The following is a 19,242-nucleotide window of genomic DNA, read 5'->3' on the forward strand; positions in this document are numbered from 1 at the left end:
AGGAAGGCTGAACCTGACCCCTGACCCCTGAGTCCCCGTGGCCATAGAAGGCTGGGTCTGTGCGTGGGTCAGACAGGGCGTGGGAGCACCCGCTCCGGGCAGGCGGGCCCGGCCTGGGTGCCTGCTCTCTGGGCAGCATGCGGATGGCCTCCCACCCTTTCCTTATTTCTCTCTCCTTCGGGGAGACCCATTCTCTCCTTTAAGGCCAATACCTCCCCCAGGCTGCTCGGCCGAGCTCAGGCCGTTAGCCGAAGTCACTGCAGAAACTCCCGCCGATGACGGCAGGGCTGGTGCTCAGGGGTGGCCCCGGTCCTGCTTCCCGCCCCGCCCTGGCCCTGGCTCCGGCGCGGCGTCCGGGTTCCGGAGCGGGGAGTGTGGGTCCGAGCTGAGAAAGCTCGCAGCCCTCTACGGCGTGGAGCGCTGCCTGTGCTTGCTAAGCACATTCCTCTGAACGTGGACATCGGCTAATTGGGGAACATTACACGGCCCTGAACTTGGCCCTAATATGTCTGTGTCCCGGCCCCTCCCCTCGCTGCCATGGTCAGAGTCTAAGCTCCCCGGGGCGCGCTGAGGAGAGGTGTGAGGGCAGCTGCTCACGGAGGAAACGGGCGCTATCTGTGTCCCCCTGACCGCCGAGCGGGAAGTGCATTTCAGAGATAAAATGCTTCCTTTTTCATGACAGACCAAAGACAGCTCTGTCATCGTGCATATTTTAGATATTATCCTCTGTGCAGGGAGATCAGAAAGCTATTTAAGAAAACTTCAGAAGTGGTAATTCTTGCTTCTCGGCAGCCAGAGGGCTGTCGGTGTGTGGACGGAAGGGGCCACATGCTGACCTGACAGCCCAGGGGAGGCCCGCGTGGCGGTCTTGCAAACTCAGACCTAAAGGAACCACCAAGGACGGTCTGAAATTAAGCTTTAACTAAAGCAGTGATGGGGGCAGTCACCTCCTGGGCCGGTACCTTCACTGACAAGGTCAACCTTTACCTGAACTGAGCCCACCTGTCTTTTTGCATCTACGACAGCATATGTCTGGGTAACTTGTGGCTTCCCTTTTACCTTGACCCCTCAGGGCACAACCGAACGCCCTGGGCGCCGGGACGAAGACCTTCCTCGCTATTGTTATCACTGGAGGCCCGGTGCACAAAATCCGTGCGAGGGGCTCCGCCCCACTGCTGTGGCGGCTGCCTCCGCTCGCCGTGGCTCCATCCGGAAGGTCGTCCGGTCTAATTAGCATATTACGCTTTTATTATTATAGATTGTTATTATAGATGTCAATGGCTGACTGTGCGGTACCCTGCACCCACCTGTGCAAAAGAAGCACGTGTCCGTCATTTTGCTCTTTATCCAATCCCAGGGGTCTCCCGCCCCTGTGCTTCCTCCCGCCTGCCCAGCCTATCACCAGCGGATTTCATGGAACCCACTATGTCTCCTCCTTTGATGGCGATGTATAAAAACAGGTGGAAACAGCCATTCTCCAGAGCACAATCCCAGTCCCCTGAGGTTCTGCTTCCCGGCAGTTGTGGACAGTTTGGCTCAAATAAACTCACAGAAATTCTTTACGGTTTGAATGTTTTCACGTTCACATAGGAAACAAAAGGTTCCGCAAGCAGACTCACACGCCTGCTCGTCGCTGTCTGGTTCAGAACGTGCATCTTACGGAGAAGGAGCTCTGGCACGGGCCTCGGGCCGGCGGTGTCCGGCTGTGCAGTGAGAGCCGCCGCACCCTCTGGCCTCGGCCACGCTCTGTGCAGAGGGAGGGAGGGCTGTGGGCGCCTCCTCAGTGCCCCAGAGTGGCAGCTCTGCAGCCTGAGAAGCAGGGTTCCGACCAGTGGGAAGGCCAGGTTACTCGCCTTTTCTCCCTCTCTCCTTCTCTCTAGCTCAGGGTGGGCTCTGGCTGAGCCATGGGCTCCAGGCTCCGTGGAAAGCGGTCCCCTCCGAAGCGTGGCCTCGGAGCCACGCCACAGCTCAGAGACGCGGCTGCTCGCAGTGGGCGGGGTGCTGGCCTCCGGGCCTGGGGCAGAGGCCGCGTGTGCGGCCGGAGGTGGCGGCCCCGTGCTCACTGCTGCACGCCTGGGAGAGCGAGGGGGCCAGCAGGTTCCTGTGTGCATGAAGGACAGCTCAGGGCAGAGAACAGGCTTTCTATGATCGATAATAATAGAAGAGTAATATGCTAATTGGCTGGAGGGCCTTCGGTGAAGCCAGGGCTACAAGGGAAGCCTGGGTGGAAGTGGTGCCTGCAGGGGGTGAGGGGGAGGGGGGAAGGTAGGCCCGCTCTCACAGGAATTTCGTGCTTCAGGTTTCCAGGGAAATATAAGCCTTGAGGTGCAGGGAGAGAAGCCAAAGCCCTTCCAACAAGTTCATAGACCAGGGGCTTCTATGTGGCGGACGGGATGGGGGAAGGTTTGGGGGAGCCCATTGGATCTGGGTGCTGAAGGAAATGCGGATTCGAAGGCAGACAGAGGGACGGACAGGGAAGAGTTTCCCCTCCACGGCCCCTTCACGCTCCTGCATGCCACCTGGCGTTCTCTGGAGGTCCTGGTGTCCAGGTGTTAAACACCAGTGTGTTCCTGCCCCCAAAGCTGCTTTCCCCGAAGGGCCTGGCAGGGCGAGGGCTCTGAGGCGGGGCCCAGGGAGAGGCCCACGTGGGGACCGGCACGCGCCAGGGCCTGGCGCCTGTAGTGACAGGGAGCAGGCTGGTGACTTCACGGGGCATGAGGCCGAGGCCTGGTGCCGAGTCCAGAAGGGAGGCCAGAGCGGGCATGCTCCTCTCGCCTTGCTCTGCTCTGAGCATCCGGGGCCCCACATGGGGGGAGCCCAGGTCAGGATGAACCCCGAGTGACCCTTCTCCCTGGCTCGCCGGAGAAGAGGGGACTCGCTGTTGGCAGCACCCCAGCCACGTGGCTCGGTGGTTGAACGTCCACCTATGAGCCAGGAGGTCACGGTGTGATTCCGGTCAGGGACACAGGCCTGGGCTGTGGGCTTGATCCCCAGCAGGGGGCGTGCAGGAGCAGCCAACAATGGTCTCCTCATGGATGTTTCTCTCTCTCTCCCTCTGCCTTCCTCTCTGAGATCAATGCAAATATATTTAAAAAATAAAATCACATAGGAGGCAGCAGAAGACACACACGCAGAATGCAGCCTGGGGGCCCTGCCCGGGTATCTCCAACAGTCCGGACTCACCGCTGCTCCCACGACGTGGCTCCCGCCAGGCCCCGCGGCGTGGGGCGCCACGCTGTCTGCACACGTGTGCATGGCCTGCACACCAGGTCCTGGATCTGGAGCTGGGCCGCATGGCCAGGCCGCCGCCCGGAGGAAGGGGGAGGCAGGCGGGCAGGAGAGGACGCAGAGGCTAGCAGCGGGACCAGTGGAGACGCTCACTCCTCTGTCCTCTGCAGGGAGGGTCCTGCCTCCGTGTCCGCCGCCCCCGTCTGTCTCCCAGCTCCTGCAGAGACAGGCCGCAGCCCGAACGCCAAGCACGGAACCCGGGGCGCTCCCTGCGCACAGGTGTGGCCGGGCATCCCCCGAGGGGTGAGAAGACCCCTATCCCATCACCCGGGGGACTCTTACTCCCCGCTGCCTTCCCCTCACCCTCCCGCGTCCACCTCAGGAGGTCCGGGCACTGTCACTGTGGAGCCTCATTATCTTCTCCCGGCCTGTGCCCCGGAGCGGGTGTCTTGGCTGTGGCAGCGGCCTGGCCCTGGGTCCTGTGTGTGCCGTTAAAGAGCACAGGAGCCCGGCCAGCGTGGCTCAGTGGTTGAGCACCAACTTATGACCCAGGAGGTCAGGGTTCAATTCCCGGTCAGGCCCAGGCCCAGGTTGCGGGCTCAGTCTCCATAGGGTGTGTGCAGGAGGCAGCCGATCCATGATTCTCTCTCATCATTGATGTTTCTATCTCTTTCTCCCTCTCCCTTCCTCTCTGAAATCAATATATATATATATATGTTACAAAAAGAAAAAAGGGAGGAAGGAAGGAAGGAGGGAGGAACGGAGGGAGGGAGGGAGGGAGGGAGGGAGGGAGGGAGGGCCAAAGGAAGAGAGGAAGGAAAAGTGCCTCTTCACATTGAAACCATGTGCAAGACAGTCTTTTCTGTGAAATGCCTGTGCATCCATGCGTTTATGCACTGCCTGTAGATGAGGGACAGACACTGAAATCAGACAGCACCTTCGTGTTTGCTTCACTGGCCCCTCACTCAGGAATCAGGCCGGTGGTGACTGGAGATTAGCAATAGGGCTGTGAGGTACTGATCCCATCCAAACTGTCAGACCAAAGGAAAAGGTAACAGAGCGGGGAGCAGCACTCACGCCGATGTGAAATAACGCTTCTGTGTATGCAGCCCGTGAACACAGGGTATAGCGTGCTGAAGGCCTGAGCGGGGGTCGGTGGGGAAAAGGGGACATCTGTAATACTTTCAACAATAAAGATTCTTTAAAAACAGGAAAAATAAAATAATAAAATTCTAGATAATTCCCAAAGGAACCTGCTGGTGTTCATCTTCTATTTTCTTTATGACGCATGCAGAATTTCATTTTTGTAGCAGATGTCCCAGGAGAAACCTCACTGTTGTGTTGTTCGTGGCTTCCCGTTAGCCAGGAGCCAGTTCTTTCGAAGGAAGAGGATGAGACTCAATATTGCTGACATTTCCTCACAAACTATTTGTAAAATTAGGGAAGTCTTGTCTCAAGAAACCAATAGGGTTTCTTTGTCCTTTAAAGACATACTTTGTGTAGGTGGTTGTGTTTCTATGCTAACTGTAACTCATTAAAATACTTTAATATACTTATCTACCATTGGACTAGCCCATTTCCTTCAAGTATGCACAACTAATTTAATTAAGGTGGAGATCGTTTTTCTTATAAAACAAGCACTTGGTAATTCCATTTCTTGGTTTCAGGTTTATGTAATAATAGAGAGGAAATTAACATTTCATCATATTTAGTTTCAAATGAAAACCAAGAATTAATGGAGATCCCTGGGCATGTTAAATTTTATGACCAGAGAATTAAGGTTATTACTTGGAGTTTTCTGTATGGCTGGACGCTACACATGTATATTTTATTTATCTGTTTATTTATTTTTAAATTTTTATTGTTGACTAGAGGCCCGGTGCATGAATTCATGCATGGGGAGAGGGGGGTCTCAGCCCAGCCTAAACCCTCTCCAATTCAGGACCTCTCAGAGGATGTCTGATTGCCAGTTTAGGCCCAATCCCCAGCAGTTAGACATCCCTCTCAAATCTTGGACTGCTGGCTCCTAATCACTCACCTGCCTGCCTGCCTGATCATTCCTAACTGCCTTCCCTGCCAGCCTGGTCACCCCTAACTGCCCCCCCCCCCCACTGCCAACCAGGTCACTCCTAACTGCCCCCCTCTGCCGGCCTTGTTGCCCCTCAATGTGCTTGTTCAGTTATTTTGTTGTCCCTCACTAACCCACCTGCCAGCCTGGTCGTAGGCAGCCATCTTGTGAGGGTGTAAAGGTCAATTTGCATATTTTCTCTTTATTATATAGGATAGTACTACAAATATCTCTCATCCCCTATTTGCCCCCACCACCCCTCAGCCCCTATTCCCCAAGGACTTCCCTGCCCCATATTGCCCCTCCATATTGCCCATGCCCATGGCTATGCATATCCTATATAATAAAAGATTAATATGCAAATTAACCGTCACTCCAACACACAAGATGGCCGCCCATTTCTGGTCAAAGATGGCTGCACCCATGTGGACACAAGATGGCCACCACAAGATGGCTGGCAGGGAAGGGCAGTTGTGGGCAATCAGGCCATCAAGGGGGGTGGGGGGCAGGCCAGCAAGGAGGGCAGTTGGGGGCATTCAGGCCTGCAGGGGAGGACAGTTCAGGGGGACCCAGGTCTGCAGGGGAGGGCAGTTGGGAGGGACCAGGCCTGCAGAGGAGGGCAGTTGTGGGGGGACCAGGTCTTCAGGGGAGGGAAGTTAGGGGTGACCAAGCCAGCAGGGGAGGGCAGTTAGGGTCAATTGGGCCAGAAGGGAAGTAGGAGTTGACCAGGCTGGCAGGGGAATGGTTAGGGGCAATCAGGCAGGCAGGCAGGCGAGCAGTTGGGAGCCAGCAGTCCTGAACTGTGAGAGGGCAGACAGATATCTCTCAAGGGGTCCCAGATTGGAGAGGGTGAAGGCTGCACTGAGGGACACCCCGTCCCCCTGTGCACGAATTTCGTGTACCAGGCCTCTAGTAAGTATATACGGTCTGGTTTATCTCTTCTTGTCCCCCAGCCTCACTTCGAGGTATGTCAGTCTGGTCCATGCCTCCCTGTTTCGGGTCTTATTCTGTTGGTCATTCATTCTGCTCATTAGATTCCACTAATAAGTGAGATCATGTGACATTTGTATTACTCAGCCTGGCTTATTTCACTGAGCAAGGCCCTCCATGCTGCACACACACTTTTTGGAGCTGGTTATTTGCCTGCATGATCCGTGCAGAGATGAAATCTGGGTTCTAGTTTTTCCATCTCAGCGGTGTTAGCAGCCTACACTACGTCTGCGCCCCTAGTCCAGAGAGGCATGGCTTTGAAACATCTTTGTCTGGAGAACAATTAAAGTTATGCAGTTAAATTAAACAACACGCAAAAAAAAAAATCTTTAACTGTCCTCCCCTGCAGGCCTGATTGCCCCCAACGTAATAATGATCATAAACTCAGCAGCTTGTCTTCTGGAAAAATATGGTTATTTGAAGCTTAATATGATTGATAATATGATGGATGGGAAGGAAGTCACTCAGTAGAGATCTGCCTACCTCTCTCTCTCTCTCTTTCTCTCTCTCGTCCCAAATGTCCTTGCCTATTTTGTAGAAAATAGTGAAAAACTAGGCCTTGGTACCCTGGGAAGCCCTGTAGAGATGCAGACACAAGGTGCCCTCAGTCCAAGCTCTGTCTGTGCCTGTGGCAGCTGCCAGTGAGACCGGATGGAGTTGGGAGTGTGGCTGTGCAGATGGTGCAGCGAAATGTGCTGGCACTTGGCAGTGGGCGCAGCGGTGACTTAGCATTCTCCAGATGGGCAGGGCGCGGTGTGGAAGGGTCGGCGGGGGGCAGAGAGCCAGGCGAGGAGCAGAGTGGACCCAGGGGAGAGTGAGACGCTGGCTCAGATCCCGCCGGCAGCTTTGGGAGCGACCGGCTGAGTCGATGGGGCATCAGGAAGGAGGCCCAGAATGGCGTGGAAAGGCCATACCTCTCCCTCCGGCAGGCCCCCACCCGCAGTCCCCGGAGGGAGTGGGCGACAGAGCGAGAACGAGGGCACGGGAGACCCAGCTGCCTTCTCCGGCTCAGAGGTGAAGAGCTTACCGATGGAAAACAATGCCACCCTCCCCTGAAGTAGCTCAGTTTTTAGAAACGTGGCTATTTTGCAGAAGTGTCTGTGTTAACATACCTATTATTTTATTTTAAAATCAATTATTGAACAAACATTTTAGCTATCTCGCCTTTTATTTCTAACATGGCAAGGCCCACTAGATGGACCCACAAGAACGAAATGTGCTGAAGTCCTCAGTCATTTTACAGGAAAACGGCCACAGCACAGGAGGAGCCGCTCCTACTCCGCGCCCAGTGAGGTTCATGCGGCAGCGCGGGCTGCGGTGCGAGCCTTCAACCAGCCCGGCCTCCGGGAGGCCCTCCTGGATCAGCTCCCAGGCCTGGGCGGCCGGTTTGCTCCTTTTTGCCACCAGATCACGCAGCATGTCCAATTGGGGGGGGGGGGGGAACTGTCCCGCCTGCGAGTTTAACAAAGCATAGAATTATGTATGTGTGTGACAATTTAACAAAGCATAGAATTGTGTGTGTGTGTTTGTGTGTGAGAGAGACAGTTTAACACACCATAGAATTGTGTGTGTGTGAGTGTGTGCGCATGTGTGTGTGTGTGTGTGTGTGACAATTTAACAAAGCACAGAATTGTGTGTGTGTGTTTGTGTGTGAGAGAGACACAGTTTAACACACCATAGAATTGTGTGTGTGTGTGTGTGCGTGTGTGTTTGTGTGTGAGAGAGACAGTTTAACAAACCATAGAATTGTGTATGTGTGTGTGTGACAATTTAACAAAGCATAGAATTGTGTGTGTGTGTGTGTGTGTGTGTGTGTGAGAGACAGTTTAACAAACCATAGAATTGTGTATGTGTGTGTGTGACAATTTAACAAAACATAGAATTGTATGTGTGCGTGTGTGTGTGTGTGTGTGTGTGTGTGTGTGTGTATGTGTGAGAAAGAGAGAGAGAGACACAGTTTAACAAGCCATAGAATTGTGTGCGTGTGTGTGTGTGTGTGTGTGTGTGTGTCACACAGTTTAGCAAAGCATAGAGATTAGAATCGAAGAGATCCCTCCGTTCTCCTGAGGAGAAAACGGCTCCTGACATCGGAATTCCTGTCACCGGAGCGGGTGCCGAGCTGAGATAAGTCTCCTGTTGCTAATAAACGTCAGGCCCCGAGCGAAAGAGCAGAGCGTGCCCGCTCGTCACAAAGGTCTGAGCTCGTCACAGGAGAGGTCTCACCCAGTGTCTCCTCTTTGTGGTGGTTTTAGGGGGGCAGCCTGCAGAGGGAACGGTCCCGCCGGGTCAGGCAGATGGGGTGCCGGTCTGAGGGCCAAGCCACAGGGAGGGGCGTCCACACACAACACCCTCTGGACGCCCGAACCGGGTCAGGGTCTGAGCCGAACAGCCCAGCAAGGAGTCCGGGCCCCGGCCGGGCGTCCAGCGTCCCAGCTGTGTCCCGCGGCTGCCGGCCAGGCGGCCCCACGGCAGGGCTCAGCCTCTGGGCAGGGCGGCACCTGGTCTCCTCCTCTGACCGACCAGATCACCGAACGGCGGTTAAACATCCTGAGTGGCCCGGGTGGTTATTGCTAAGCCCGTCCTTTCCTGGAGTCCGATGGAGGCACCGAGTCCCTCTGAGCACAGGACAGTGTTTCCATGTTCGTTAAAAGACCGTGGTGTCGTGAGCCTTTTGTTTAGTGAAGATTTCCGTGTGTTTAAATGTGGCTTCCCTGCCCCCGGCTGTGGTGACGCCCGAGCTACCGCACCGTCCTGTAGGCGGAGCGGCTTCTCTCGCCATTGCTAACTCCGGGCCCGGAGAGAAGGCCGATTGGAATCGCACACAATGGAGCAGACGGGAAATAAGGCCCGGTACTCGGTGATGGGGGGTGTGAGCGTTAGTGTTGCTGCGTGTTGGCCACGCACGGACTGTGGGCCTGGCCCGGGGTTTGGGGGGGGAGGGGCTGCGGCACTGGTTTTGGGGGGTCACACACACACAGGCTGGGAGCCCCACACCGGCTCCGAGGCTTCTCTTCCCTGAGTCCTCCAGCCACTTTACACCTGTTTTTCATTTTTGTTGCTGTTATTTTAAAATACGTTTTTATTGATTTCGGAGAGGAAAGGAGAGGGAGAGGGAGAAACATCAGTGATTAGATAGGATCATTGATCCACTGCCTCCTGCACGCCCTCCACTGGGCATGGAGCCCACAACCTGGGCCTGGGCCTTGACCGGGAATCGAACCCGGGACCCTTCCGTCTGCAGGCTGACGCTCTATCCACACGCCAGGCCAGCTAGGCTTACACGTGTCTTAAGGAGTCCTTTAAAAGCATTGTTTCATGGTCTGTCTAAATGCTCATACATCACGTCTGCCGGCCCAGGAGCCTTCGGCACGGAGCCCTCCCTGTCCCCAGACAGAGACGGCTCGGTGCCCCTGAGGCCGGAGCAGAGGATGCCATTCCATATTAGTCCCTGTGCCGGCAGCAGGGCCTCTCCGGCAGCTCGCAGTGGCTTCTCTGCATAGCTCTCCCGCCGCCCCCCCCAGGGCCGCCTCCCCGCTGGCACATTCCCTTCCTTGGAGGCCTCCGCTCAGCAGAGCTCAGCAGAGTCCTGCTTCCCTGGGAGCCTGGAGCCGGTCCAAGGGCTGCGGAATGCTTTCTGCTTTTATGGCGACTGCGCCCTGAGGGACCATCACTCAGGAGGACGCCGTGTCTGGGCGTGAACAGGGACCGGAGCAGGCGCCCAGCTTCTGCAGACGCCACCACAGGGCCTGGGAGCGGCTGAGGACGAACCCCAAAGCCCCAGGCTGCCTCCATCTGCACAGTGATCCCCATGAGCACACCCGAGGGTCCCCCCGCTGTTCACACAGAGCACTGGCCCCCAACCCTCACCCGACTCCTCCTGCACCCGCGATGCCTCTGAGGAGGGAAGCCCCCTCCCTCCCTGGCCGGCTCCCCTTCTAGACACCCGCGCACGCGACAGCCCCCCAAAACCGCCCTCCGTCCCTCCCACCCCTCACTGCCCCCGCTGCTCCCAGGCCCGGCTCCCAGTCCATCTCGTCGCCCTCAGTGCATGGAGACAGTGACCTCGAACCCTCGGCAGGCATCAGCCCCACGCTGCCGGTCCCCCGGCCTGACAGCCTGCACCCCTCCTTCCTCCCGGCCCCCTGTCTGCCCACAGTGCCGTCCAGCGGGTCCAGGGAAGGGACAGGCTGCTTGTTCTGTCACATGGGGATGTGGTGCCACCCACGGGCAGACTTGAGGGCAGGGGGCAGAGGGCAGGGCCTCTGGGAATGGCTTTGGCAGCAGCCGCCACGGGCCACCGGACTGGCACAGCTGCTGGTCGGGGTCACGGGCCGAGCTGGGCCCCGGGGTCACACCTTGGCCCGGCCGGGTCTGAGAAGCGGCCGGTGGCCCGGGCGCCCCAGCACAGCGCCTCTAGCTCCGCCCAGCACCGCGCCCGCAGTCCCAGCCTCTCTGGTGTCACGGGTCCTGGCAGGTCCCTGAGCCTCCCCCGCTGAGCGGCCCCTGATCCAACCCGCCAGGCCCAGCGGGAGGGGCGTCTGGGACACAGGTGTAGTCTTCTCCCCGAGGCAACCTGTCTCCACCGCCGTCCTCTCTGCTGGCGCTCAGCACCAGTTGGAGTTCTTGTCTCGGACCCTCTTCTTCCCCCTGCAGCCCCTCCCCGCTCCTTGCTGGCATGGCTGCGCTCAGGCTGCACTCCTTGGGTCTTACAATAGTTGTATTGATTTCAGAGAGGAAGGGAGTGGGAGAGAGAGAGAGCCAGAGCACACAATGGGGATGGAGCCCGCACCCTGTGCCTGTGCCTGACAGGAATCGAACCCTGACCTCCTGGCTCATAGGTCGATGCTCAAACACTGAGCCACACAGCCCTGGCCGGGGCATCTCTGCTTTTATTCCCTCTCATTCTGGTCCTTGTTGCCCTGAACTTGTCACACTGCTCTTTGCTTCGTGCTATGAGCTCCCCTCCCCCCGCCCATCCCCCCGCTCGCCTCCATGCAGGACCCAAGCTTGGACTTCAGAGTGGGGAGCAGGCCCCACAGAGGCAGAGGTGCTGGTCGCTACAACTGGGCAGCTGCCATCATCGCCTCCGGTGGCCCAGGGACCGCTCAGGGCAGTGGGGAGCGTGACCTGCCTGGGCTCCGCGGAGGGCGGGCGCAGGGGGCACCGTGAACCCTCGTCTCCGGGGGAGGAGATTGTGCCAAAGGCCCGCCGTGCCCTCCGGGGAGGGCTGGGGACCAGAGGAGCTCTTAGACCTGGTCTCCTCCCATGTCCACGGAACCGTCTCGCCCGTGGAAGCTGCTCTGGTGGCCATCCCTCCCGCGCCCTCTCGGTTCCGAGTCCCAGCGGCGTTGCGTGAGTCAGAGGCGCCCTCCTGCGGGAACGGGCTGGGCGCCCACCCTCCCCTCTGTCGCCCGGGCAATGGGAGAGAGTGTGGCTCAGGGAGGAGGCTGTCCCGGTTCCGCCACCTGCCCGGCACCCCCCGAGGACTTGTCCCCGGCCCACACAGGACGTGCGGCCGGACAGGAGGCTCCCGTGGCCACGGGAGGCGGGCCCTGTGGGCGGTGGACACCCCGAGCCGGCGCGGGCAGGGTCCTGGGAGAGCTCCGCCCGCCTGCTGCCCACTCCGTCAGCGAGGCCTGGACACGGAGCCCCGATGAGAGCAAAAGCAACTTCCTCGGCCGCCAGGGGCTCACTGGTCCCTGAGGCTGAGCAGCGCGGCCGGCCTGCTGTGACCGGAGGAACGCTCCGTCCCCGGGGCCTGAGCTCCCACCTCCACTGGCCGCACGCGGTGTCCTTCCCGACGGTCCGGGAGCCGTCGGCGGGAGGACTGGCGTTTGGTGAACGTTTCCGTTCCCACCGCCTCTGAGTCACGTGGTCTGAGTACAGAGCCAGGTGTGAGAGGGCGGAGCGCGCTGTACCGGGGGCAGCAGCCGGTGACCAGGAGGTGGGCAGTGCGGGCAGGAAGCTCCCAGAGAAAAGGACTTCGAGCCCGGCCCATGTGGCTCAGTGGTTGAGCATTGACCTATGAACCAAGAGGTCACGGTTCGATTCCTGGTCAGGGCACAGGCCCGGTTTGCTGGCTCGATCCCCAGTGTGGGCCGAACAGGAGGCAGCTGATCAATAATTCTCTCTCATCATTGATGTTCCTACCTCTTTCCCCCTCTCCCTTCCTCTCTGAAGTCAATAAAAGTATATTAATACACACACACACACACACACACACACATATTTAAAGAAAGAAATGGAGTGAGAGCATGTTCCCACAGGCATGTCCCATCAAATCACAGTCTGCAAACAAAAATAATACTCAACTCTGACTTTGTAACATATTGGGCCATAATATTGAGTATTTGCCAATCTTTCAAGGATGGAAACTTCCAGAACAAAACTAACGAATCACTTCAGATTTCACTCGTGCCATTGCTTTGGCACTTACAGGTGTGCTTTTGCTTTCAAGAGTGTTATTTAGAACGTAAACGCCCCTGGAGATAGAACGTGTAAATCCTTGTCAGGGAACACACTGGCGCTGAAGACCCAGGCAGGGCCTCGCGGGCGGCTGTTGGAGGTGCACTGGCATCCACTGACAGCCAATCAGGAGCGAGCCTGGCTGTGGACACGCCCTCCAGGATGTGTGCTCACCTGGGTGGACCCCGTGGACCTGATTTTAAAGAGAGGGGTCCCCTCGGTGAAGATATCTGTATTCTGCCATAGCGTGTTCTTGCAGTGATGTATGATCGTGACACAGGGCTCACGGAGAGCTGGTAAACCCACATCACAGGTGAAACCTAAGCAATTGTCATCACTTCATAGGCGTCATGTGCAAAGCTAACATCCTGCAGGTGCTAAGCAGGCTCAGCGCACTGAGAACGGCTCACCTGAAGTTAAGAGCAGAAGCTGCCCAGCCAGCGTGGCTCTGTGGTTGAGCATCAACCTAGGAACCAGGAGGTCACAGTTCGATTCCTCGTCAGGGCATGACCAGGGTGCAGGCTCAATCCCCAGTGTGGGCGTGCAGGAGGCAGCCCATCGGTGATTCTCTCTCATCATCTCTATCCTTCTCCCTTCCTCCCTGAAATCAATAAAATCCTTATAATAAAGAGGGGATATGTAAATTGACCATCACTCTGCTACAAAGATGGTGGCGGCCACAGCAGAGGGGGGTGGTTTCCATAATACAAGATGGCAGAAATCACAGGAAAGGCCAAGCTCCCGTAACAAGCAATCAGCAGGGACCTGAGGCTGCAGCATCCCTCCCCCGCCCCTGTGGGGCTTGACGGCGGACCTCAGGCCACGCCCCCTGCTCTGGCACCAGGCCGGGGGATCTGAGGCCGTACCCCCCACCCAGCAGGGCTTGATGGGGGAACCTCAAGGTGCGCCCCCCCACCCTGGTGCTGGGTTGGGGGGCCACAGGCCACTCCCCTGACCCCAGTGCCATGCCAGGGACCTCAGGCCATGCCCCCTGCCCAGCGGAGTTTGACAAGGGTGGACCAGCCAGGTCTGGATCTAGCCCAATGGGGGGCAGCGGCCAGGTCTGGGTCTGTTTTGATTTTGAGGCACACATGGGTGGGCAGGGACTTGATGCTGGGTCCCACAGTGCACCCCAGACTCTGACAGGAGGAAGATTTTCCTACACCTTTTACTAATTTTCTTTCATCTCTGACACTTCTATTACAGAGAAAGGTCAAATAGCAGTATTAAAATATTTCCTCTGATTAATCCCCTTTTACTGTGCATGGATTTTGTGCACCGGGCCACTAGTTATATATTGTAGAAGAGAAAGAGCAGAAACTATTGTTCCCTGTGGGCCTGCCCATGGGAGCTGGTGTGGGGGTCCAGGACGAGAGTTCAGGCCTGGTGGGGACAGACACACAGGAGCTGGGCTGTCAGAGAGCTGTGGCCCAGCAGGCCAGGGGAGAGCACACCTGCCTGACCCCTTTTCCTCTCCTTCTCTGGTCTCTTCCTGGGGTTCCCATTGGCCAGACCCAGCCAGGACCCGGCATGAGGGAAGCCTGCCACGAGGCAGCACTGGGAGGCAGGGAGGGGGAGGGACTGGACCTGTAGGGGTAGAAGGACAGTGGCCAGCCCAGCACTGTCGTCGGCACAATGACACGTGTCTCACTTCAGCCACCCCTCTTGGGGGCCAGATAGCCTCTCTGTCGGTCCCACCGCTTTCCTCCTGGGCCTGATGGTGCATCCAGGTTTCATTCTGATCCGTCCTCTTCCTCATCCTCTCGTGTGGGGACAGGAGACATCCTCAGAGCTCAGCTGCTTGATTTTTTCACAACCTTTTTCTTTCATTTTTGGGGGGGCCAAAATTTGCCTAGTGCTAACTCTTAAGTAGTTGGTTTCAAGAGGAGTCTTCCTTTGATATAGTCCTTAATACCCCAGCCTTCCAGTCACCCTCTATGCTGGGACAAACAGCTTGGGTGCGTTTGTCTGCAATGAGACAGGGTTTTAAGTTTTATTTGAGCAGGAAAAGTCACTCGCCGATTGAGTCAGACTTTACAATGTGGCATGATTCTGTCTAGCATGTGCTCTATTTAAAAATGCCTTCCCATTCATCACTACTTTTTATCTCTTTACTCTCATTCTTCTAGAATAGATTTTTCTCTCCTTTTCTGTTTATTTACAACTAGAGGCCGGGTGCACAAAATTCATGCACGTGGGGGAGCGGGAAGGCTGTCCCTGAGCCCAGCCTGCACCCTCTCCAATCTAGGACCCCTGGAGGGATGTCAATCCAGGACTGCTAGTTCCCAACTGCTGGCCTGCCTGCCTTCCTGATTGACCCTAACCACTTCTGCTTGCCAGCCTGATCACCCCCTAACTACTCCCATGCCAGCCTGATTGATGTCTAACTGCTCCCCTGCCATCCTGTTAGCCCCCAACTTCCCCCCTCTGCCGGCCTGGTCACCCCTAAGTACCCTCCCCTGCAGGGTTGATCACCTCCAACTGCCCTCCCTTACAGGCCTAGTGCCTCCCAACTGCCCTCCCTTGCAGACCTGGTCCCTCTCAACTGCCCTCTCCTACTTGCCTGATCACCCACAACTGCCCTCTCTTGAAGGCCTGGTCCCTCCTAACTGCTCTCCCCTGCTGGCCATCTTGTGGTGACCATCTTGTGTCCACATGGGGGCAGGATCTTTGACCACATGGGGGCAGCCATCTTGTGTGTTGGAGTGGTTGTCAATCTGCATATTACTCTTTTATTAGATAGGATAGAGGCCTGGTGCACAGGTGGGGTCCAGCTGGTCTGCCCTGAAGGATGTCGCGGATCAGGGTGGGGGTCCCCTTGGGGCGTGGGGTGGCCTCGGCAAGGGACCTGTGGTGCTTTGCAGGCCGGTATCTGGAATTTATTTACCTTCTACAATTGAAACTTTGTAGCCTGGAGCGGAGCCAGGCCTCCTGCTCGCTCTGTGGTGGCAGCCATTTCTGTTGGGATTTGTTTACCTTCTATAATTGAATCTTTGTAGCCTTAGTGGAAACCTGTGCCAGCCAGGGTGTGCGGAAAGCTTTGCTTCTTTCATTGCCAGGGGCAACTCTAGCCTCCTGCTCTTTCCAGCTCCGTGGCTGCCGCCATTTCTGTTTGGATTTGTTTACCTTCTATCATTGAAACTTTGTAGCCTGGAGTGGAGGCCTAGGCCGGCCAGGGCAGGTGGAAAGCTTGGCTTCCTCCGTTGCCTGGGAAACCCAAGCCTCCTTCCTGCTCTCTGTGGCCGCAGCCATCTTGGTTGGGTTTATTTGCATACCCGCTCTGATTGGCTGGTAGGCATCGCTGATGGGGCATGGCTGGTGGGTGTAACAGAGGTATGGTCGATTTACATATTACTTTTTTATTAGGTAGGATGATATGAATTAAATGTGAACATTGTGGTGGCATATACCACATTGTGTGTGCGGGGGAGAGGTGGACCATGTGTCAGATGGTGGTTTACAGGTGAACAGAACACCAGGACCCAGGACTGACACGGTGCACACTACATTGTGTGTATATGTGTATAGCATGTGTAAGATGGTGGTTTACAGGTGGACATAAAGCCAGGACTGACACTGTGTGTATATGTACTGCGGCGCGGTGTGTACACGTGGACAATTCTAACCGTTGCCTCCTGTTTGCTCCCCTCAGATCCGCAGCCAGAGCAAAGCGTCGGGCTCCGGGCTCTGTGAGGGGGATGAGGTGGTCTCCATCAACGGCAACCCGTGCGCGGACCTCACCTACCCGCAGGTCATCCGGCTCATGGAGAGCGTGGCCGACTCGCTGCACATGCTCGTCAGACGGTAGGTGCCCAGGGCACTCTCCCTTCGCCCGGCGGGGATGGACAGCCCTCGGGCATGTAAACGCGGGCGCCCTGCAGAGGCCAGCACGTCGGACAGGAGAGCCACAGGGTCTGAGAACTGCAGCTTTAACCCCTGAAGTTCCTGATTGATTGAAAACTAGGTTGGAAATCTGTTATTTAAAGCTAGCTCATTAGACAGCTCAGTATGGTGAACATCATTTAGTCCTTCCAGACCCAGATTTGGTATAACTCACAGATGGATTAAAAACAGTTAAAGAGCAAACGATCACCCTACACACTTACTTCTTCCCGAAAGAAAAGGCCTAGGAGGAGAACAGCAGCAAAAGCCTTAAAAGCAGCCAGGTTCCTACGGCCAGATCTCCGTGAAGCCAATGTTTGGGCGGCTAGAGGGAAGCTTTTGGGGCTATCAGTGAAAATCTCCCGTTAATTTTGTCTCCCCATACTCATCCTCCCCACTGATTGCTTAAAAACCAGAAGGAAAGTTTAAACATAGAAACAAAAGAAAAGAAAAAGGGTGCCCGGCTAGTGTGGCTCAGTGGTTGAGTGTCGCCGCATGCACCCGCAGGTCACAGGTCCGATCCCCGCTCAGGGCACATGCCTGGGTTGTGGGCTCGATCCCCAGTGTGGGCCCACAGACCAATGTTTCTTCTTGATGTTTCTGTCTATCTCTCTCCCTATCTCTTTAAAAATCAATAAAAATATATTTCTTTTATTTAAAAAAATATATCCTATGTCAGAGAGGAAGGGAGAGGGAGAGATAGAAATATCAATGAGAGAATCAATGATTGGCTACCTCCTGCAAGCCCCCTACTGGGGATCAAACCCGCAACCGGGCATGTGCCCTTGACCAGAATTGAACCCGGGACCCTTCAGTCCGCAGGCTGACACTCTATCCACTGAACCAAAAGGAACACAACGGGGCAATCACACACACACCAACAGTAGCACCCACATTTCCGTGTGTGCAAGCCACCGCCCAGGCTGCACCAGCTCTGCAGGGAGACTGACAGGCACTGTAACAGCTCCGACAGGAGAGCCCGGAGCCGGGGAGTCCTCCCGGGTGCCCCAGAGGCCTCCCTGCAGAGGCGGCATCAGCAGGACCCTGCTGACCACACTCAGTGTGATGTCACTTCTTTCTTTCTAATACATTGTTATTGATTTCAGAGAGGAAGGGAGAGGGAGAGAGAGAGAAACATGCATGATGAGAGAGAATCATTGATCGGCTGCCTCCTGCACGCCCCACACTGGGATCGAGCCTGCAATCTGGGCCTGTGCCCTGACCGGGACTCAAACCATGACCCCTGAGCCACGCTGCCGGGCGGGTTTTGTTTGTTGTTTGTTTGTTGTTGCTGCTGGGAATCCTCACCTGAGGATATTTGTCCCATTGATTTAAACAGAGGAAGGGGAGGAAGGAGAGTGAGAGAGAAAGAGAGAAATGTCCGTATGAGAGAGGTACGCCAATCAGCTGCCTCCTCTACATGCCCCAACCAGGGTCGGGGATCCAACTCGCAACCCAGGTACTTGCCCTTGGCCAGGAAGCAAACCGAGACCCTTGATGGACGGGCCGAGGCTCTAACCACTGAGTGACACAGGCCAGGGCTGATTCCATTTCCATACAAACAGGACTCACAAGGCCTAAACCTTGTGAAAGAAAAAGAAGTCTCACTTTATTCTCAGCGTCTCCCGCCTGAATGTTTGCCCATCGAGCCCAGTGTGCTGGTCCTCAGGCTCCTGCTTATTTATAAACTGCACGTGCTTTGGCCAGGGCCTGGCAGGAAGGCTGCGGCGTGCAGTCCACGTGCAGGCCCTGCTCAGAGCCAGCGCTCTAACACTGCCATCTTTGCGGAGTTTGGTCACGTCCCAAAGGGGCATGCCCTCTCTGGTTTGTTCCCTTTTTAGTGCCTCCGCTGATGCAATGGGGCCGCTTCTCCGGAGCAGGGGGCGGGCACTCTCCCTACTCGGTCCTGTCCGGGCTGCGGTGCATCACCGGGAAAAACCAGTGCTTTAACGCTGAGTCTCCGACACATATTTACTGTCACACATCACTGGACTGGTTCTCTGCTACTCTTAGGAAATGGGATCATGATCACTATTTTCTCTTAAGTACTTTGACTTTACCAAATAAACAACTGATGATATTGAAAATGGAATCTCAAATTAATACTCACAAAAGGCAGTCACCATCACCACCACCATTACCATCACCCCCACCACCACCACCATCACCCCCACCCCCACCACCATCACCCCCAACCACCACCACCATCACCATCACCCCCACCACCATCACCCCCAACCACCACCACCATCACCATCACCCCCACCACCATCACCCCCAACCACCACCACCACCACCATCACCCCCACCACCACCACCATCACCCCCACCCCCACCACCATCACCCCCAACCACCACCACCATCACCATCACCATCACCCCCACCACCACCACCACCATCACCCCCACCACCACCACCATCACCCCCACCCCCACCACCATCACCCCCAGCACCACCACCATCACCCCCACCACCACCACCATCACCATCACCATCACCCCCACAGCCACCACTATCACCCCCACCGCCACCACCACCATCACCCCCACTACCACCACCATCACCCCCACCACCACCACCATCACCCCCAACCACCACCACCACCATC

The 19,242-nt window shown here is 56.4% G+C and overlaps 1 protein-coding gene across 1 annotated transcript in view; it reads left to right on the forward strand.

Moving 5' to 3' along the window:
- Window positions 1–19,242, forward strand: part of SYNPO2 (synaptopodin 2) — a 137,708-nt gene that overhangs the window by 106,263 nt on the left and 12,203 nt on the right. Inside the window, exon 2 of the mRNA XM_084883397.1 lies at window positions 16,404–16,555. Within this exon, the coding sequence (XP_084739523.1) occupies window positions 16,404–16,555 (152 nt within the window). The remainder of the gene's footprint in view (window positions 1–16,403; window positions 16,556–19,242) is intronic.

The sequence above is a fragment of the Pipistrellus hanaki genome, assembly GCF_964339955.1.
Source record: "Pipistrellus hanaki genome assembly, chromosome: 5".
In the NCBI taxonomy this organism is placed as follows: domain Eukaryota; kingdom Metazoa; phylum Chordata; class Mammalia; order Chiroptera; family Vespertilionidae; genus Pipistrellus; species Pipistrellus hanaki.